This window comes from Vombatus ursinus, unplaced genomic scaffold, assembly GCF_900497805.2.
Source record: "Vombatus ursinus unplaced genomic scaffold, bare-nosed wombat genome assembly UNPS02014932.1, whole genome shotgun sequence".
NCBI classification, from domain to species: domain Eukaryota; kingdom Metazoa; phylum Chordata; class Mammalia; order Diprotodontia; family Vombatidae; genus Vombatus; species Vombatus ursinus.
The window spans coordinates 10,899,818-10,919,477 of record NW_020954710.1 but is presented as its reverse complement, the minus strand read 5'-3'; the positions used below and the strand labels follow the sequence as shown (position 1 = coordinate 10,919,477).

Below are 19,660 nucleotides of genomic sequence, written 5' to 3'. Positions count from 1 at the left end.
CCCACACTTCCCCTTCTCCACTGGCTGAGTAATTACATAAGAGACCTGCCCCCTCCTCCCCTCTTTCTCCCCTTCCCCTACTCTCCCAGGTCAGGGGAGACTTCATCAGGGTCAGTCTCCATCAAAAGCTATCAAGCATTTTCCCTGGGGCCCAGAGAAGAAGCCTGCCCCATGCCCCTTAGAGGCAGAATCAGCAGCTGAAGTCAGGGATTTAATCTAGGCCTGGAGAGGCTGTCCCACCCTCCCTCACCCCTCACTGTCCCAGGCCTACCCTTTGCTGTCCATTAACCCTTCATCATCCTCTTCCAGGTCCGAGGCTGGACTGGTTCGGGGTGGGCATGACCTTGTGGAGACGTTCCGTGACAGGACGGAGCCTGAGGAAGCAAAGCAAGGACAAACAGGAAAAAGTGAACTCCTTGCCTCCCTTTCCACTCTGAGCACAGGTGGCTGAATGTCTGTGGCTAATCTCGTGACTCCTGAGTCTCTACTCCATAATAACTATAGTGGCTGATATTTTCTAACTTTTTACTTAATAGTATTTTATTTTTTTCCAGTTTCATGTAAAGATGGTTTTCAACATTCATTTTTCTAAGATCTCGAATTCCACATTTTTCTCCCTCCCCAAGACAGCAAGCAATCTGAAATAGGTTTATACATGTACAATCATGTTAAACATATTTCCACATTAGTCATGTTGTGAAAGGAAAATCAGAACAAAAGGGAAAAACCATGAGAAAGAAAAAAAAAACAAAAGTGAAAAAATAGCCTGCTTCCATTTGCATTCAGACTCCATCGTTCTTTCTCTGGATATGGAGAGCATTTTCTATCATGGGTCTTTGGGAATTGACTCAGATCACTGCATTGCTGAGAAGAATAACCAACATTTCCAAGGTGCTTTAATGTTCACAAAATACAGGACCATTCGAGCCTCACAACTGAGAGGGGACAGATATTATTCCCCCCAATTTACAGATGAGGACACTTGCCCAGGGTCACACAGCTGGTAAATGTCTGAGGTGGGATGTGAACCCAGCTTGTCCTGACTCCAGGTCCAGCACTTTATTATGGCTAACATTTATCTACCACCTACTACGTGCCAGGCACCGTGCTAAGCATTTCACAATTACAATCTCACTTGATCCTCATGACAACCCTCGAAGGTAGGTGCTATTGTTATGCCCATTTTACCATGAGAAAACTCATCGGTAAACAAAGGTTAAGTGACTGCCTAGCATCATATAGCTAGTAAAGTGTCTGTGGCTGGATTTGAACTCAGATTTTCCTGACTCCCAGGCCTCTCAGACATATAGCTGTCTCTCAGACAAGATGCCCTTGTGTTCACAATCTCAGCCTTCCATGGGCACAGGAGGGCAAAGAGGGTGGCATTAGCTTCTCGGTGTCTTAATAAAAAAAGCCTTGGACTCCTGTCCCAGATCTACTCCTAATTCTTTCTACAACACATCCAGAAAGTAGTCACTCAACCTTTGCTGAGAGAGGCTGGGACCCCAAAAACTCCCTTCCTGTCCCATCCACCCATCCAAGTGCCCAGAACTGGGGACAGCGTAGCCAGGTCCGGGCTTGAGTGGTTAGCGTACCCTCTAGTGGCTAATGGAGGAATTGTGCCCAACTTAAACTAGGCATTCCAGCATCAAGGGATTTGGAGCTGGAAGGAGTATTTTACTCTAAGGCCACAACCTTAACAGGAAACTTTTCTTTCATTCAACTTCCAAAGGATCCTAGGATTACAGATTTAGAGCAGGGAAGTCCAATCTCCTTATTTCACAGAGGAAGAAACAGAGTCAGGAAGGTAGGCGTTTTCTTATCAAAGAGATTTGGGCAGGATCTGAACCCAGGTTCTCTGAGTCCAGAACCAGCATTCTATCCCATGCAGCTTCACTCAATCCTCCTGATCCTGCCCTGGAGACCAAAGAGAATAAGTCTTCCACATGCCAGTTCTTCAAATACACAAAGACAGCTGTCATGTCCCCCACACCCACTCTCACCTGAAAGTCTTCTTCTCTTCTAGACATCTCCAGTTCCTTCCATTGAATCCTATCAAGATATAGATTCCAGGCCTTTCCCCATCCTGGGTACACTCCTTGGGATGCTATCTAATTTATCTGTTATATTTCTAAAATGTGCTGTCCAGTTTTCAGATGAAGTAATCAATACTATCTCTAGTCATATGAAAAAATGCTCTCAATCACTATTGATTAGAGAAATGAAAAGTAAAATAACTCTGAGGTACCACCTCACACCTATCAGATTGGCTGATAAAACAGAAAAGGAAAATGACAAATGCTGGAGGGAATGTGGGAAAATTGGAACACTAATGCATTGTTGGTAGAGTTGTGAACTGATCCATCCATTCTGGAGAGCAATTTGGAACTATGTCTAAAAAGCTATAAAACTATGTATACCCTTTGACCCAGCAATACCACTTCTAGGGCTGTATCCCAAAGAGACTTTTAAAAAAGGAAAAGGACCTACAGGTACAAAAATATTTATAGTAGCTCTTTTTGTGGTGGCAAAGAATTCGAAACTGAGGGGATGTCCTTCAATTAGGAAATGGCTGAACAAGTTGTGAGTAATGGGATACTATGTGAGTGATGGGAGTAATGTGTGTAATGGGGATACTATTGTGCTATCAGAAATGATGGACAGGATGCTCTCAGAAAAACTTGGAAAGATTTACATGAACTGATGCAAAGTGAAGTGAGCAGAACCAGGAGACATTGTACTCAGTAACACCAATATTGTAAGGATGATAAACTGTGGATTATTTAGCTATTCTCATAATACAATGATCCAAGATAATTCCAAAAGATTCATGGTGAGAAATGCTATCCACCTCCAGAGAAAGAACTAATGGCATCCAAACGTAGAATAAAGCATACCTTCAAAAAATGTCTTTTTTTTCTTTTCTAATCTGTGTTTTCTTTCACAACATGACTAATCTGGAAATATGTTTTGCATGACTGCACATGTATAACCTATATCAAATTGCTCGCTCTCTTAATAAAGGAGAACTTAAAATTTTAAAAAATGTTAAAAATTGTTTTTATATGTAATTGGGAAAAAAATAAAACATTATGAAATGTAAAAAAAAAGAAGTGCTGTCCAAACCAGAGGAATTCCTTTCCTCCTTGGCTCACCTGGGAGAAAGCTGGAGTTCAGAAGATTGTATGACTCAAAGGAAAGAGTCTTAGCTGTGACCTAATCCAAGTTACTCATTTTACAAATGGCCCAGACAGGGGAAGTGACCTGACCAAAATCGTCCAAGAAGTAAGTAGCATATCATAGAGTCAGTAGATTTTGAGCTGGAATGGACCTCTAGGCTACTGAATCCATCCCTTTTATGAGGAAACTGAGGCCCAGAGAAACTGATTTGCTCAGAGTCACGTACCTAGGGCATGAAGGCTCCAATTCCAGTCATCTAATCGCTACTCCATGATACTTTGCTTCCCACCCTCAGCTGGTTAGTCACTGCCCGTCCAACACCAGGACCCAGTACAGGGTCTTCAGATGTAGAACCCTTCCCAGGAACAGTGTGAGGGGAAGACTCAAGTAAGACGCCCTTGATTAGAAGGGACTTGACGGTGCCGCCAGTCAGTCATGAGGGTGTACATTCTAGGAAGCCCCGTCTTCCATTCCCCAAGTCCCAGGCTCACTCACCGTGGGGGGGCAGGTCGAAGCGGATGTGTCCGTCAAAGTGCATGGTGCTATGAAACTTGCCGTCACACACCTCGCACAGGTTGAGGGGCCCACGGCGGTGGAGCTGCTGACAGTCTGCGTGGTGGCATACCTAGGGGCAAAAAGCACAGGTCTCAGACAGAAACAGCCTCACAGAAGGCATCTACCTGGACCCCTGTCCATCACAGAGTATGAAAGCTAGAAGGTGCTCCCTCAGTGACTGTTCAATCCTGTCCATTCTTAAACCAGAATCCCCTCTACAACCTATCCAGCCAGTGGGCTTCCAGCCTCCTTGGGAGGCCACCAATGGAGGGGAGCCTCCCCCCTCCCCAGGCATCCCATTCTCCTATGGGAGGCTCAGTTAGGAAGTTTTTCCTTAAAAAAAGCCTAAATTTTCCAGGTTGCTAAAGGCCGCCAGGGCTGAACATTATGTTCTCCCTCTCCAATCCCTCTTCCTTCCCCAGTACTTCAAATACTTGAAGGAAAATAAACTCTCCTGCCCCTCTGAGTCATCTCCTCTCCAGGCTCACCTGCTATGATTAACCAGGCACACCGTGGGCAGCCCGGCCCCAGGTGCAGAAAGTGAGATTGGGGAGGACAGAATTCCATTCTAGCCAATCACTATTTATCAGGCACTGGGAGAGACACAAAGTTTAGAGAAGACACAGTCCCTGCTCTTGTAGAGTTCACAGTCTGGTAGGAAGATAAAACCCAGAGATCATTATAATATGAAATAATATGTGGTAAAAACAGGAGAAGTACAATGTGGTTCTTCGTGGGAGATGGAATAACAGAAAGAACGCCAAAGCTGGAGTCCTTCCTCTGCCACTTACAAGACAACCTCCCTGGGTCTCATTTTCCTATCTGATTAAATAAAGGCCTAGGTGACAGGTCCCTTCCTGTTCTCACAGCTACCTAACATTTCCATAATGTTTTAAGTTTCCCAGAGCATTTTACATTGTATTTCATCTGATCTCCACAACAACCCTGAAAAGTAGACCTTGTTATTCTCCCCATTTTACAGATAGGGAAACTGAGGCAGAGTGTGATTCAGTGATGCACTTGCAGTCCCACAGACTTGATTCAAACTCGGGTCCTTCTGAATCTCTCCACCATGCCACTCGGCTGCTCTAGACGGATGATCCCATGAAATGCCCTCCCCCGGATTCTCAGCATCTTACACCCAGCCTATTACAAGTAGTCAGCTGCCTGGTCCCTCTGCCTCCTCTCTTCCCGCATTAGCTGCCAAAGCGACCTTCCGAAAGTGCAGGCCTGACTATGTCATCCCCTTATTTAATCAATTCCAGTGATTTCCCTATTGCCTTCAGGTTCAAATATAAAATCTTCTGTTTGGCTTTTTTGGGGGGGAGGAGCTAAGAAGGGTACGTGACTTGCCCAAGGTCACACAGCTACTAAGTGTCCAGAGGCCAGATTTGAACCCAACTCTTCCCTACTCCAGAGCCTCCAGGGCCGGGGCCCCACCTAGTTGCCCCCTCTGTTTGGCTTTAAAAGCTCTGCAGAACTTGGCCCCCTCCTCCCTTTCCACCTTCTTATGCTTTACTCCCCCTACACACTATTCAATCCAGTGACACTAGCCATCTCATTTTTCTACCTTTCCACTGGCCTATCCCCAGGCCTCCATCACTCTCCATCCCTCCAGGCTTCCTTCAAGCCTCAGCTAAGGTCCCACTTAGAAGCCATTCCCAGCTCCTAGTATCTTCCCGGAGATTACTTCCCCTTTATCTCCTATCTCTCATACATACAGGAGTCAGTTTGCAAGCTATCTTCCCCATTAGAATGTGAACTCCTTGAGGGCAGGGACCCTTTATACAACCCCAGAGCTTATCACAAGGCTGCAGTTCAGACCCTGGGAGACCCCATTTAGGGTTTTCTTGGCAGATATACTGAAGACGTGTGCCATTTCCTTCTCCAGCTCATTTGACAGATGAGGAAACTGAGGCATACAGGATGAAGTTAATTGCCCAGGGTCACTCAGCTAGTAAGTGTCTGAAGCCAAACTTGAACTCAGGTCCTCCTGACTCCAGGCTTGGTGCTCCATCCACCACACCACCTAGCTGGCCCTTGTTTATCACAGCGAGCACTTAATAAATACTTATCAACTAGACTTCTAAGTGAAAGACCAACAGAGCAGCCCCTCTCTTCTTTCCTCCAGCCTTCCACCCCACCCACTTCCCCTCCCTCTCATCCGAGCACCCAGCCTCCTACTTTATTGAGAAAAGAGGCGAGATCTCCCATTTCTCCCTTCTCTTTATCTCAAAGCCCCTTCCTCCTCCCCCTTATTTTGCTCCCCCTCCTTTGCTCTGGTCCCCAGTGAAGAGAGCCCCTTCTCCTCACCCTGACCACCACCCTGGCTCGCACCCCCAGCTTCCGCCCTACCCTTCTTCACCAGCAGATCGCCCCTACGATCACCCCCCTACTCTCTAATCTTCAATCTTTCCTTATCTGCAGGGCCCAACTCTGCACCTACAAACACACCCACTTCTGTCCCGGCCTGAGACAGACAATTAACAACAAAAACACTCACTAGATGCTATCGGCTACTTGGGTCGCAGTCCTACATCTCTTCTCTCTTACCCAGCCAAACTCCTAGAAAAAACTGGCCAGAATCAGATGCTTCCACTCTCTCCTTGGACTCTTAACCCCTTGCAATCCAGCCTCAGACCTCATCCTTCAAGCAAAACTCTCTCCAAAAAACTATTAACAATGCCTTAATTGCCAAATCAAATCAGATGGGCTTTTCTCCGTCCTTAGAGCATTCGGCCTAGAGTTGGGGGGGAGGGGCTTTTTGTTTTTGTTCAGTCGTGTCTGACTCATCGTGACCCCGTTTGGAGTTTTCTTAGCAGAGATACTGGAGTGGTTTGCTGTTTCCTTCTCCAGCTCATTTTACAGATGAGGAAACTGAGGCAAACAGGGTGAAGTGATACAGCTTCACACGGCTATAAGTATCTGAGGTTAGATTTGAACTCAGGAAGATGAGAAATTCAGGGCTGCCCCTGGAATCAGGAAGACCTAAGTTCAAATCTGACAAGTCATTTAACTTCTGTTTGCCTTAGTTTCCTCATCTGTAAAATGGGGATCATAATAGCACCTTCCTCCCAGAGTTGTTTTGAGGATCCAATGGGATATTTGGCACAGAGTACGCACTATATAAATGGCAGAGGCCATCATCATCCTCAGTAACACTGTTGGCCACCCCACCCCGCCCCTCAATGCATTCTGGTGTCACTGCCCTCTTGGCTATCCTCCTGTCTGGCCATTCCTCAAGTCACCTGTGTTCACTCAACATCCAGGTGTCACCACAATTGTGGGTCTATCCCAGACCTCGGTCTTGGGTCCTCTGAATTCTCTCCGTGATCCAGTCAGCTATCAGAGGATCCATTAGCCTCTCTAAGACCTTGCTCCCTGGTTGTGGTCTCCTGAACTCCAGCCTCACACAACCAACTGCCCGCTCATTGGCTGTTTCATACAGCGTGCTCCATAGACATCCCACACTCAATACGTCCCAAACAGAAGCCAACGTGTCTTTCCCCCAAACCATTTTGAAACCATCCTCCCAGTCACTCTGGGTTCATAGTCACTCGGGAGCTCTTAACTCTTCCGGTCCTTCACCCCCCCATGCCCATTTAGTTGCTAAATTTTATCAATTCTCCCTCCACACCTCTCATATCCCTTTCCTTCCCCTCACAAGGCTACCACCCTAACTCATGCCTTCCTCCCCTCTCACTTGGAATATTTCCACAATTGGTCTCCCTGCATCTAGTCTTTCCCCTGGTCAGATCCACCCATTAGATTGCAAGCTCCTTGAAGGCAGGGACTATCTTTGGACTATTTTTGTATCTCCAGCACTTAGCATGGGTGCTCCCCTCCTCTAGAAGGACCAGTGGCTCCCTACTACCTCCAGGATCAAATATAACCAGCCTCTTCCTTCCCCCCAATTGGGCACTGAAAGAAATCTTGCTCCAGACAACCTCCCCAGCTGTCTTATTGCATTATCATACGTCACTTTGTTTCACGGACTCTGGATTCAAAGCAAACTGCCCTCCATGCATTTCCTCATACAGGACACTCACTCCATCTCCTTTCTCTGCCAAGCCTATAATGAATACTTCCTCCCCAACTCTGGCTCCCTTTGAAGCCCAGCTTCACCTCTACTCCTACAAGAGGCTTTTTCCAGATTCCCACCCCCATCAGTGACTAGGCTCCCTACCCCAAAAATGACTTTGTGTTTACTTATGTGCCTTCCCTCAGAAAGCATAAAACTCCTTGAGGGCAGAACATTTACATATCTACCCAAACATTAGGAAGGTCTTTACATGCACAATATCTCATTTGAGCTTCACAACACCCATTATTATGCCCATTTTCCACTGAAGGAAAATTGAGGCTCAGAGAGGTTAATTAACTTGTTCATGACAAGTAATGCTAATAATAATAATCTGGCACCTGTATGGGCACTGGGGTGGCACAATGGATAGAGCACTAGTCCTGGAGCCAGGATATTTACTGCCTCAGACACTATCTGTATGACCTTGGGCAAGTCACTAACCTAGTTTGCCTCAGCTTCTTAATCTATAAAGTGAGCTAGAAAAGGAAATGGAAAACCACTTCAGTATCTTTGCCAAGAAAACCCTAAATGTTGTTCACGACTGAAACAACTCAACAACAACAATGTCTGTACGGCACTTTAAGGTTTACAAAGCACCTTACATACCATCCTGGAAGACAAGTGCTCTTATCCTCATTTTACAGATGAGGAAACTGAGGCCGGGAGAACTCAAGTGACTGGCCCAGGGTTTAGGAAGTGGTAAGCTTCAAGCTAGTCAGTGTTGAAGGCAAGATTGGAACACAGGTCTCCCTGACTCCAAATCCAGAGTTCTCTACATTACTTCACCTAGCTTCTTCTGTAAATGTCAGTGGTGGGATTTTGAACCTGGGTCTTCTCAATTCTAAGTATGGCACTACACCTAGCTGTCTGGGTATAATATGTGTGTGTATACACACACACACACACACACACACACACACACACACACACACACGTGTGTATACATTATATACACACATTTTATATACAAAACCTACATATATATACACAGGCATGTAGGACACATGTTTATAGATAAATATATGTACATGCATATATACCATGAATATATGTACATGTGTGTGCATACACCTACATGAATATATATACGTGCATGTATATATAAGACATATACTCATAATATAAACACATATACACACATGCTTACAGGGTTCTTAGGCTTTAATGGTCTAAAACTGCAAGAAGACTTTTAGACATTATGAGTGAGTGAGTGTGTGTGTGTGTGTGTGTGCGCGCGTGCGTGTGTGTGTGTGTGTGTGTGTGTGTGTGTGTGTGTGTGTGTGTGAGAGAGAGAGAGAGAGAGAGAGAGAGAGAGAGAAAACGCCAAATAGCTTAAATCAAGACCCTAGCCAACAGAAATTAGGCCAGTAAATAACATAGCACCAAATGGAAGGTGTAGACAATCATGTATTTTGACAAACATTTATTAAGCACCTACCACATGCTAGGTCCCATTAAAATAAAACCTGGTCCTTGCCCTCTAGGGTCTTATGGTACCAAGGCAGGGAGAGGAAAGGGGAGACCAGAGGAGTCACCAAGGAAGTGGGACTTGAAGCCTGGAGCAGCTGTGGGCAAGGAGACAGGGAGGACATTACTCACTGTCCTGTATCCAGCACGGGCCTGCTCATGAGGAAATCACCCCAAGGAGCAGGGAGGAAGGAAGGGAGGGAAGGAAGGAAGAGGACGTAAAGGTGAACTCCAGGTGACCCAGCCTGGCCTCTTCCCTCCTCTCTCCAAAGGCCAGAGCCCAAAATGCTGGACAGAGACCCAGCAACACCAATGACCCATCCTTAAGGAAACCTGTAGAGGCCCCACCCTGGGAGGCGGTGGGGGCTGGGCTGCAGAGAGCCTGCCTGAACCAGAAAGGCCTAGCCTCAAGTCCTTCCATGGACTCTTGGTAACCATGTGACACTGGGCAAGTCACTGAATCTCTCGCCATTCCAGGCAACTTTCTAAGATTCAGGTGCAGACTTGCATCGTCAGAGGGAGTTTCTTTAACGGAGGAGTTCCCTACACCAAGATGCACCCCCCCCAAGTAAAAAAAAAAAGTATGTGTGTACATACATACCCATAAATTCCGTCCCAAAAGTCTTAGTGTGAAGGGCAGCTAGATGGTGCCAGGTGCCCTGGAGTCAGGAGGACCTGAGTTCAAATCCAGCCTCAGATACATGATACTCACTAGCTATGTGACCCTGGACAAGTCACTTAACCCCAACTGCCTCACCCAAAAAAAAAAAAGCCTTAGTGTGGTTTTAAGCTTGCCCACTCCAGTTTTCAAGGTCCATTTCCTCTAGGAGGCCTTCCTTGGTGACTCCTCTTATCTCCCCTTTTCTCTACCTCCCTTAGTACTTACCAGACCACAAGGCCCTAGAGGGCAGGGACCATGTTTTATTTTAATGGGACCTTGCATGTGGTAGGTGCTTAATAAATGTATGTTTGTTGAAATAAATGATTATGTACACCATCCATTTGGTGCTGTTATTTAGTGGCCTAATTTCCACTGACCAGGTCCTCACAATTTAAGTTTATACTTTATAGAAATAAATATACACATACATACATATGTGTGTACATATACATGTATAAGTGTATGTATATATCACAGAAAGTTAGAGCTGGAAAAAGAACCAGAATCTCAAATCCAAGGCACTTCCCACTGCAGACCCCAAATTCAGACTCATAGAATGGGTCCAGTCCATCAACAAGTATTTGTAAAACGCCTACTATGTGCCAGGCACCATTCTCAGTGCTCAGGACACAGACACAATAAAAGAAGCATTCCCCACTGGCAAGAAGGCTACATTCCAACCAGCAGCTAGGTAAAGCAGACCTGGGGGCTTGCCCAAAGTCACAGAGGTAATGGGGTTAGGAAGTGATGGGATGGATGGGACACTAGGTCTCTCTACTCCCAATCAAGGATTCTTCCTACTGCATCAACAATTGCTTAAAATTCCATTTCTCATATTACTTTTCAGGAAAACCAATCCATTGATAAGCATTTATTAAGCACCTACTGTGTGCCAAGCACTTTACTAGGCACTGGGGATAAAAAAACAAAAAATGAAACTGTCCCTGTCCTTAAGGAGCTTACATTTTACCTGGAGGGTCCATCTTCATCAATAGAACTCTATACACTGCTATACATAACTGTAATCCCAAGAGCCATCTTTCTCTATCCCCCCCCAACCCAATTCCTCCTTCCTAGCTTACTCACCTAGGCAAGATGGATTTCCACCCAGGTTTGTAAAGCCCCTCTGCAGGGCTCCTGGCCTAGAAAGATGGAGGACAGATATTCTTTACCTGGAGGTCTGTGAACTTCTTTTTTTAAATACTTCGCTAACCATATAATTGGTTTCATCAATAGTCCTATGTATTTTCTTTTATCCATTTAAAAACATAATTCTCTGTGGAAATATGTTTAATGATTGTACATGTATAGCTTATATCAGATTGTTTGCTATTTGGGGGAGGGGGGAAGGGAGGGAGGGAGAAAAAAAATCTGGAACTCAAAATCTTATAAAAGTGAATGTTGAAAACTAAAAAAATAAATATTTAAAAAAAAAATTCTCAGAAAAAAAGATAAATACACTTCATCAGATTGATTCACAATACACAAAAAAAGGGTTAACAACCCCTGCTGGAGACCTCTGGGAGTAAGGTCAGGGAATGCTGGGAGAGGGCCATTTACCGAAACCCAAACCCTTGGGTGGAAACTCAGGAAGCCAAGTTTTCTTCCCAGATTACAGAGCACCAGTGGTCACTGAACTCTAAATGGCATCAGTCCCCTGCTAGGGGTCAGAAGGAGTGCACATCTGGGCACAGCTGCTCTGAGGCCGAGGCAGAAAAGGATGGCAAAGAGGAGGAGGGTATTCAGACCAGGCAGCACCTGCCCACCCCTTCCACACACAAAATCCAGTCTAGGCTGATTGCTTGGAGACCTCTGTGCCCTGGAAAGGGGTGAGGGGAGATGGAGAGGAGAGAGCAGCATAGGCAGAAGCCAGTTGAACCTCTGTCCCTGACCCTAAAAGAGCCACAGAGCCTCAGTTAGTGGAATAAACAAAAGAAACAATAGGGGATGTGGAGGGCCCCCAGGGATGGCCAGTGGCCAAGGGTCCCATACCAGCCCTGCAGGAGGGATGACAAAGACCTTGGAGTCCCTGTGCTTGGAGACCTCAGCACAGATTAAACTTCTGACCACTTCTTCTCCAGCCTCAAGGGAAGCTGAGATCTGAGAATGAGAATTGTAGCAGCCTCTAGACCCCTACTGAGGGGGAAAGGGGGTGGGGGGGGGATGCTGGGAATACTCCCAGGGAGAGATGATGATAAGGATGAGCTCAATCAATCAACAAGCACTTACTTGTATTAAGCCCTTAGCCTTTACTACACACTAGGCGCGGGGGGGGGGGGGGGGGGGGGGGAGTCCTTTGCCCTCGAAGAGCTCAGAGTCTAGGGAAAAACAACACCTCGGAACTTACACAGTACGTAGAAAATGACCTCAGAAGGGATGGTCTTGGTTCTGTGGACCTTCCAGGGCAAAGGTCACCGAGCAGACCCACTCCATAGAAACTGAGAGTAGCAAAGTAAGGAAAGGGCTATGGCTCAGTAGGAGGAAAAAAGCATGATGGGTAGAGGGTAGAGGAAAGTCAGCTTTCCCAGGTTACACCCATGTACATAAAGGCCAAGCCCATCCACTCTTTCATAGAGACACAGACCCTCAAAGTCAAGGGGAAGTCCCTCACTTTGTCACACTGGCAAAAACACTCATATCCCTTGGGCACTCCTGATCTCCCAGCCCCACAAAGACCTTGGCTCCCATTCAGCCCGAGGACAGGCTTCCCCGTGGGCCAAGGGGTGGGGTGGGCAGGGCCAGGGAAGAAACAACCCAGGGGAGAGGCTGTGTCCTCTTGTGGCCACATCCTGACAAAAGACAGGATGTACAGACAAACCGTCCAGTAGCCTAAATTCTCTTCACCACCCAGGTCCACTCTACTGCCCTGCCCCCAGCATATGACTGATCCCAAACTCCACCCCCATCCAGATCCCAGGGGCTCGGAGATGTTCCTTCAGGAGTCACTAGATCTTGAGCCCTAGGGGCCCAGATAGTGTGGCATGTGGTGAATGAAGGGCAGTTTCTTCCCTGAATTCCCCAATTCTGTAACCCTTGGTAGTTAGGAGCTGAGATTAGACCTAGAGGAGGTCCAGGGTGGGGAGTAGATAAGCAAGCAGTGGCAGGCCCAGGAGCAGTGCCTCCCCCCTCCCCCTACCTGGTCTTTGCAGCCCCCTGCGTCCCCAGCCTGGGGAAGTAGAGGTGAGGACAGCCCTGGACTGCGCCGTCCCGAGACTCCGTGGCCTGTCCCCATGGCAAGGACAGGGAAGCCAACGTCTACGCCGGCGGCGGCTGCGGACAATGCTGCTGCCCCCGCTTCCTGCCATTGTACTGCACACTCCCGCCCCCAGCCCCGGCCAGGCCCCCTGGGGTCACCCGCTCTGCCTTTGAACTCGGCCCAACCCCGGGAGACCTGGCTCCCTCACTGCCAGGGATGGGGCCCTTCTCCGAGGGGAGAAGCTGGAGAGACAGAGATAGAGGGGGGCAGGCAAGGGCAGTGTTGGGGGTAGGCGAAAAGGACAAAGAAAAGTCAGAGATACAGGGGGAGGGACCGGCAGAAGAGACGGGAGGGTTTTCAGGGTCCCCGCCAGGGCAGGGTGGGAATTCCCTAGGTCCAAATTGGACTTTCCCCAGGGTCTAAGAGCCTCACTCTCCAGGCTCCCTCGCCTCCGAAACAGGTTAAAGCTATGTCCCACGGCTTCGCCTTCCGCCAGGGGGCACCGGGTGCCCAGGTGGGTCTCACAGCTATCCCTACCTCCCCATCCGTACTAAGAAAACCAGGGGGAAAAAAAGGAGTGGGGAGAGACGCTTGCTATGGGAAGGCCAGATGCAAAAGGAGGGAGAGGAGGAGAGTCAGGGGTCTCAGTAGCACCCCTCCTCCAAATCAGACTCAAGTCTTCCGCCCCCAAGCTCCTAAGCCTCTAATTCCAGGTCTGGGAACTATGAGGTCGGGTCCTGACCCTGGGCATCTTTCCCCACTCAGTGTCTACCGGCCTGCGGGAAAAGGAGCCACGGGATCCCTACCGCCGCAAAACAGCTGCCTTAGCTTTGACCTCAGATCTCAATGCGCCTCCTCCACCCAGACATTGGTTCAGGGCGACCCTGACGATCGCCTGGGGCCTGGACGATCTCGAAGATGTGCCCTAGGATCTGGACCCAGAGCCAGAACTACTACTACAAATACTTCCTCCCTAGCCCAATGGCAGGACTGACTAATGAATCCCCTGCCGCCGAAGGTGATGAGCCCCTTTGAAGATAAGATGTGGGGGAGGCTTATGAGCCTCCCAGCGTCTGCCCTGAGCTCTTTGTCATTCCCCACACTGGGCTGGGAGGGAGGGAACAGGAGATGGGGGTCAGGAAGGGCCGCACCGGCCCCTGGGCAGTGAGTAACTCCTCCTCCCCCAAGTCAAGGGAAGGGGGTGGGTTGGCGGAAAATCCCCGGCCCTTTAGTGACCAGAGAACTGCGCAGTGACGCCCCGACATCTGCCTGGGGGAATCCGAGCCCATCCCCTTGCTCTTCCCGGGGGACTGCATGCTTTCTGCAACTTGGTGGACAAACAGAAGGAACCCACAACCCCGGACCTGCCTGGGGAAAAGGGATTTGACTCCAGGGCACAGACGGTGCGGCCTCTTCCTGCCCAGACCGCCTGCACGGGTTGGGGTGAGGGAGGAACTGAGGCCTGGCAAGCCTGGGCCCGTCCAGGCTAGTCCTGGAAGCAGGAGGTGCGAAGCCACCTCGTCGGCCGGCTCGACTCGCTGGAGGAGGGGGGAGGTGATGGAGACATTCCTGGGCATCAGTTCCTCTACCCCTTTACATCCCCCAGTTTATACTGGTGACTGCAGGGGTGGGAAAAGAGGTTCCTGGGGCCCGAAGTCCAGCGGAGAGGGAAGCTCAGCCTCGCCTCCAGGGCCCGAAGTGGAGGAAGGGGAACCTCATTGTTTGCGTGCGCTCAGCTGGGAATTCGAGCCCCAGCGGGAGTCATATCCTCCTTCACCTCCAGCCTCTCTGAGTCACAGCCCTCCCCCACCGCTTCTGCTCAGAAGGGGGAGATGAGGAGGAAGGACTACACCCGCCTAACTCCCGACCTGGGGGCACGTGGGCCCCGAAGTGCTCACAGTCAGCTGGGGAATGGGGCTCCCCCAACACGCACCGCCCAGGGGCACTCAGGAGACCTAGCCAGGGCGCCAGAGACTGGGAGCCCGGGGCTCCAGGGTTCTGCCTCCTTTGATCTCCATCTCCTCACCTCTCCTCTGCCTGAGGATAACGTTACCCAGACCCAGCTTGCCCCTCCTCCTCTTCCCGGGAGAGCTGGGGCACTAATTAGCTAATGAACCTGGACTGGGCTTGTCTGTGCCCACACTGTGGCTGGAGCTCAGCAGACAAGATGCCAGGGGGTCTGAGTAGACCACTGTTGGTCTAAGGGTGATTTGGGGGGAGGGGAGGAGTCTCCCGGGGATATCAGGACTCAGGCCTCAGCTCCCTACTCATGAGTCAGGGCCGACTTGTTGAAACTGATACCTGGAAACCAGATCTCTCTAGATGAATAATGAAATCTTCAGGAAAGGAGTGCCCTGCCTTCCCAGGCCCCCTCCCCCAACTCCCTATCCTTTTGGGCCTCCACAGTACGGGTAGAGAATTGAAAACAGTGACTCAGGGCTCTTGTACACCTTCCCCCCTACCCTCCGGCCTTTGTCCTCCATAGCCCAAAGATCCCTGGGAAAAAGGCCCAGAGTTTAAAAGTGGTAGGTGAGGGGCATGAAACGGCTTCTGTGCCAAAGTCAACCTCTTGGAGACTCCCCATCCTCAATATGGATGGGGAAAACAGGTACTGAGAAGGTTGGATCTGATTGTGAAGGATTAATTTCCCCTGGGCAAGGCATAGTGAAGAAAAGAACAAGCATTAAGCACCTACTATGTGCCAGACACTTTGCTAAGTACAACCCTAGAAAGTGGGTGCTGTTATTATCCCCACTTTACAGGTTGTGGAAACTGAGGCAGACAGGTTAAGTGCCTTGGTCAGGGGTCACAGAGCTAGTAAGTGTCCTAGGCAGGATTTGAACTCAGGTCTTTCTGATTCCCAGGTCCAGCGCTCTATCCACTCACTTAGCTGCATAGTATCTAGGGGTTTTGGGTAAGAACAAAAATCACAAAATCTTTGAGCTGGAAGGGAGCTCAGTGAATCAAGACCATTACCTATTTGAGCAGGAATCAGTTGCCTTGCATACACATAATAGGTGCTTAATAAATATTTGTTGACTTGGCCAGAGGATACAGTAGAAAGAGCATCAGATAGTGAGTCAGTAGATCTGGATTCTAATCCTAACTCTGTCACTGTTTACCTTAGGTAACTTTGGGCAGGTCTCTGAGCCTCTTTAGGATGAGGAGGTTAAACCAGATGGCCTTTGAGAGCCCTTTCAGCCAACCTGACCTTCCCTTCCCCCAAGGACAGCTCATTCCATTTTGGACCCAGGTGGTTCTCAGAATCAGCCAATCAATGAACATTTAATAAGTGCTTTCGATGTGCCAGCCACTAGATACTAGTGATATGAAGAAAAAGCAAAAAATATTCCCTGTCCTACCTTCTAATAAAAGTCCTAAGACTATCAGCTCTGTCTACCCTATGCTTTCTCCAGTCCCCTCCACAATCAGGAACAGCCCTGACCAGTCCCCCTGGGCCCCAGAATAAGTCACTCGCTAATTCTCTCCTCCCTTTCCTCTAACCTAAAAGCCAGAGACTAATCTAGATTGGATTAGGTCTTAGAAATGTAATGTAACATACATTAAACACTAGGTGCTAGCCTCCTTGTTTTGCTGTTGTTTAGTCATTTCCAACTCTTTGTGACCCTATTTGGGGTTTCCTTGGCAAAGACAGAGGAGTGGTTTGCCATTTCCTTCTCCAGCCCATTTTACAGATGAGGAAAATGAGGCCAGAGAGAGGGAGTGACTGGACTGGAACCTGGGTCCTCTGACCCTACTAGGAGGTAAGAAATGCAATCTCTAGTTCAAAAACAGGAGGCAAGGCTGGTTGGAACGTAAGAGTATATGAAAGGCACTACTAACATGAAATCAGTCTGGAAACGTAGGTTGGATCCGGGTTCTAGCTTTTCAAATGCCAGGCTGATCATTTAACCTTAGAGGCAATCGGGAGCCACTGGAGACTTTGAGAAGACTGACATTGTCACACTGGTGTGTCTTAGGAAGATCATGTTGACAGCTGTCTAGAGGATGGATTGGAGAACAGAAGGGCGATATTTGAGGCTAGAAAACCATATCAGGAGCTATTACAGGCAAGGGACGATGAAGGTGGGGACTGTCTAGGTCTAAGTGGAAAGAAGATGTATATCAGGTGTATACAAGAGATGTTGTCAAGACAGAAATTGACAAGACCGCAAACAGATTAGATACAGGGGATGAGGGAGAGGAGTCAGGAATGGCTCATCAGTTGCAAACCTGGGCCACTGCAAAGATGGTGGCATCCTCAACAGAAATAGGTCTCTGGATAGAGCACTGGCCCTGGAGTCAGGAGGACCTGGGTTCAAATCCGGCCTCCGACCAAACACTTGACACTTACTAGCTGTGTGACCCTGGGCAAGTCACTTAACCCCAACTGCCTAAAAAGGAAAGAAAGAAATAGGTCTCATCCTGATCTCTTTTCCAAGATTCAGACACACGCCAAGGTACCATGACATAGTCGGAAAAGCCTTGGTTCTTAAGGCAGAGAACCTAGGTTCAAATTCCAGTTCTACCATTTATTAACTGTGATTTTGGGCAAGCCATATCCATCAGTGTGCTGATAAGTGTTTAACAACCAGTTCTCCTAAAAGCATGACTCATTTCCAGGCTTAATCTACATTATTAAACAATAAATCTAACTCTGATTTGTAACCTGTGCCAAGGTGTAAAAGCTCATAGAGAAAATGTAGCAATCTACCAGCCAGTTGGAACAGGTTCCAGCACACCCCTGACACATCTCTCTCTGGGTCTCAGTATCCTAAGTAAAATGAAGGACTTGGAGTAGATGGTCTCTGAGGTCCGTTTTAGGAATAGACAGACCTATGTTCCTATAACTCAACTCCTAGTCTATGTAAGTCTAGCTCCAACGCTGCCTGGCTGCTGTCTCCATCACATGCCAGGCTGCAGAAAGAACTTGGAGATCTTCTGTCCAGTTCAGTGACTCAAGACCTAGCAGGGCTGAGAGAGAAGCTATCCCACTCAACAGTCAGAGGCAGGCATATCTCTGGTATCTTTAGGATATCATGTCCCCAGAGAAGCCACTACACAGGGCCCTGCCCACTGAAGGCTCCCTTCTGCCTGGGTACCGTCCACATGCCACGTGTGTAGGGCTGTGGTCCTCCTGGGTTGTTGATAAAGGATGTAGGCAGAAACTTTGCTAGGAGACCTTCAACAGGGTTGTGTAGGGAGGGAGAAAAAGAACACCACCTGGTGGCCAAGAAAAGAACCCACAAGCTAATACATATCAGCAAATGTCTGAAACTCGTGGTGGAGTCAGGAAGATCTGAATTCAAATCCAACCTCAAAGATTTACTAGCTGTGTGACCCTGAGCATGTCACTTAATCCTGTTAGCCTCAGTTTTCTCATCTGTAAAATGAGCTGGAGAAGAAAATGGCAAACCACTCCAGTACCTTTGCCAAGAAAACCCCAAAAGGGGTCACTGAGAGTCAAGACATGGACTGAAAAATGACTAAACGACAACTTCCCTTACCTCACCAAGGGGCTGGCCAGGGGCTCAGCACATCCTGTCCCCATTAATGCTCCTCAAACTGCCTTTATTAAGTTGTATGTCTGTTCTTCTGATAGAATGTAAGCTTCTACACGGTTAGAAAAAGTTGGGTTTTTTTTTCCATTCTCATCTCTGTATGCCCATCACCTAGCACAACACAGAGTTTTAAAAGAAGTTAAGTCCATGATGGCAAGGACCATTCCATTTCTGTCTCTGTATCCTGGTGCTCAGCACAGAGCCAGGCACAGAGCACACCATAAATGCTGGAGGGCCATCCCTTAGATTTTTTCAACTTTAATCATTCCAGTCCAGCCCTGGGATTGGAAGAGGAGGAAGAGGGGAGCAGAAAGAGAATGGATTTGCTTTTGAGCAGCCTGAGTGTGTACTCCAGCTTTTCTCCTCACTGCCCCCAGAGAATTTGGGGGAAGTGTTTTGTAAACCCTGAAGGGCTATAGAAATGGGACCATTGTTATTTCATCAAAGATCTGGAACTGGAAGGCGACTCCAAGGTTGTGTGGTCCAACTTCTGCATTCTACAGAAAAGGAAACTGAGGCACAAAGATTAAGTGACTTGCCCAAGGCCCCATAGTAAGGGGAAGAAGTAGGATTTGAATGCAGGACCTCTGATTACAGCAAGAAAATATGATTGGATTCACTCAGTAGGATTTGCTCTGTAGTCCCTTAGGGATGGGATTGGGGCAAGAGTAAAACAGGGAATGAATCTCTTAGGAAGGAGGTCATTTAGCTGGGAAACCTGTGGGGTAAGCTGTGTGCACTGGGAAAGCATGATAGGAGAAGCAGCAACCAAACAGCAGGGCAATGGCTCCTAGTCTGAGGAGCATCAAATCCCAACTCTGCCTCCTCCTTCCTGTGTGATCTGGGGCAAGACACACAATTTCTCTGAACTTCTGTCCCCTCATTGCTAAGGAAGAAAGACAGAAAGACAGAAAGAAAGAAAGAAAGAAAGAAAGAAAGAAAGAAAGAAAGAAAGA

At 48.1% G+C, this 19,660-nt stretch overlaps 1 protein-coding gene across 6 annotated transcripts in view; it reads right to left on the bottom strand.

Annotated features, from left to right (window-relative positions):
* Nucleotides 1-19,660, bottom strand: part of PLEKHG5 (pleckstrin homology and RhoGEF domain containing G5) — a 110,360-nt gene that overhangs the window by 21,719 nt on the left and 68,981 nt on the right. For 4 of the 6 annotated variants that reach the window (XM_027843958.1, XM_027843963.1, XM_027843959.1 and 1 more), the window contains 2 exons: nucleotides 3,676-3,805; nucleotides 272-374 (listed from right to left, as the gene is read on the bottom strand). In XM_027843958.1, coding sequence (XP_027699759.1) covers nucleotides 272-374; nucleotides 3,676-3,805 — 233 coding nt within the window. Of the gene's footprint in view, nucleotides 1-271; nucleotides 375-3,675; nucleotides 3,806-11,033; nucleotides 11,055-13,083; nucleotides 13,154-19,660 lie in introns of those variants that run through there. The other 2 variants (XM_027843961.1, XM_027843962.1) reach the window with 2 other exon arrangements.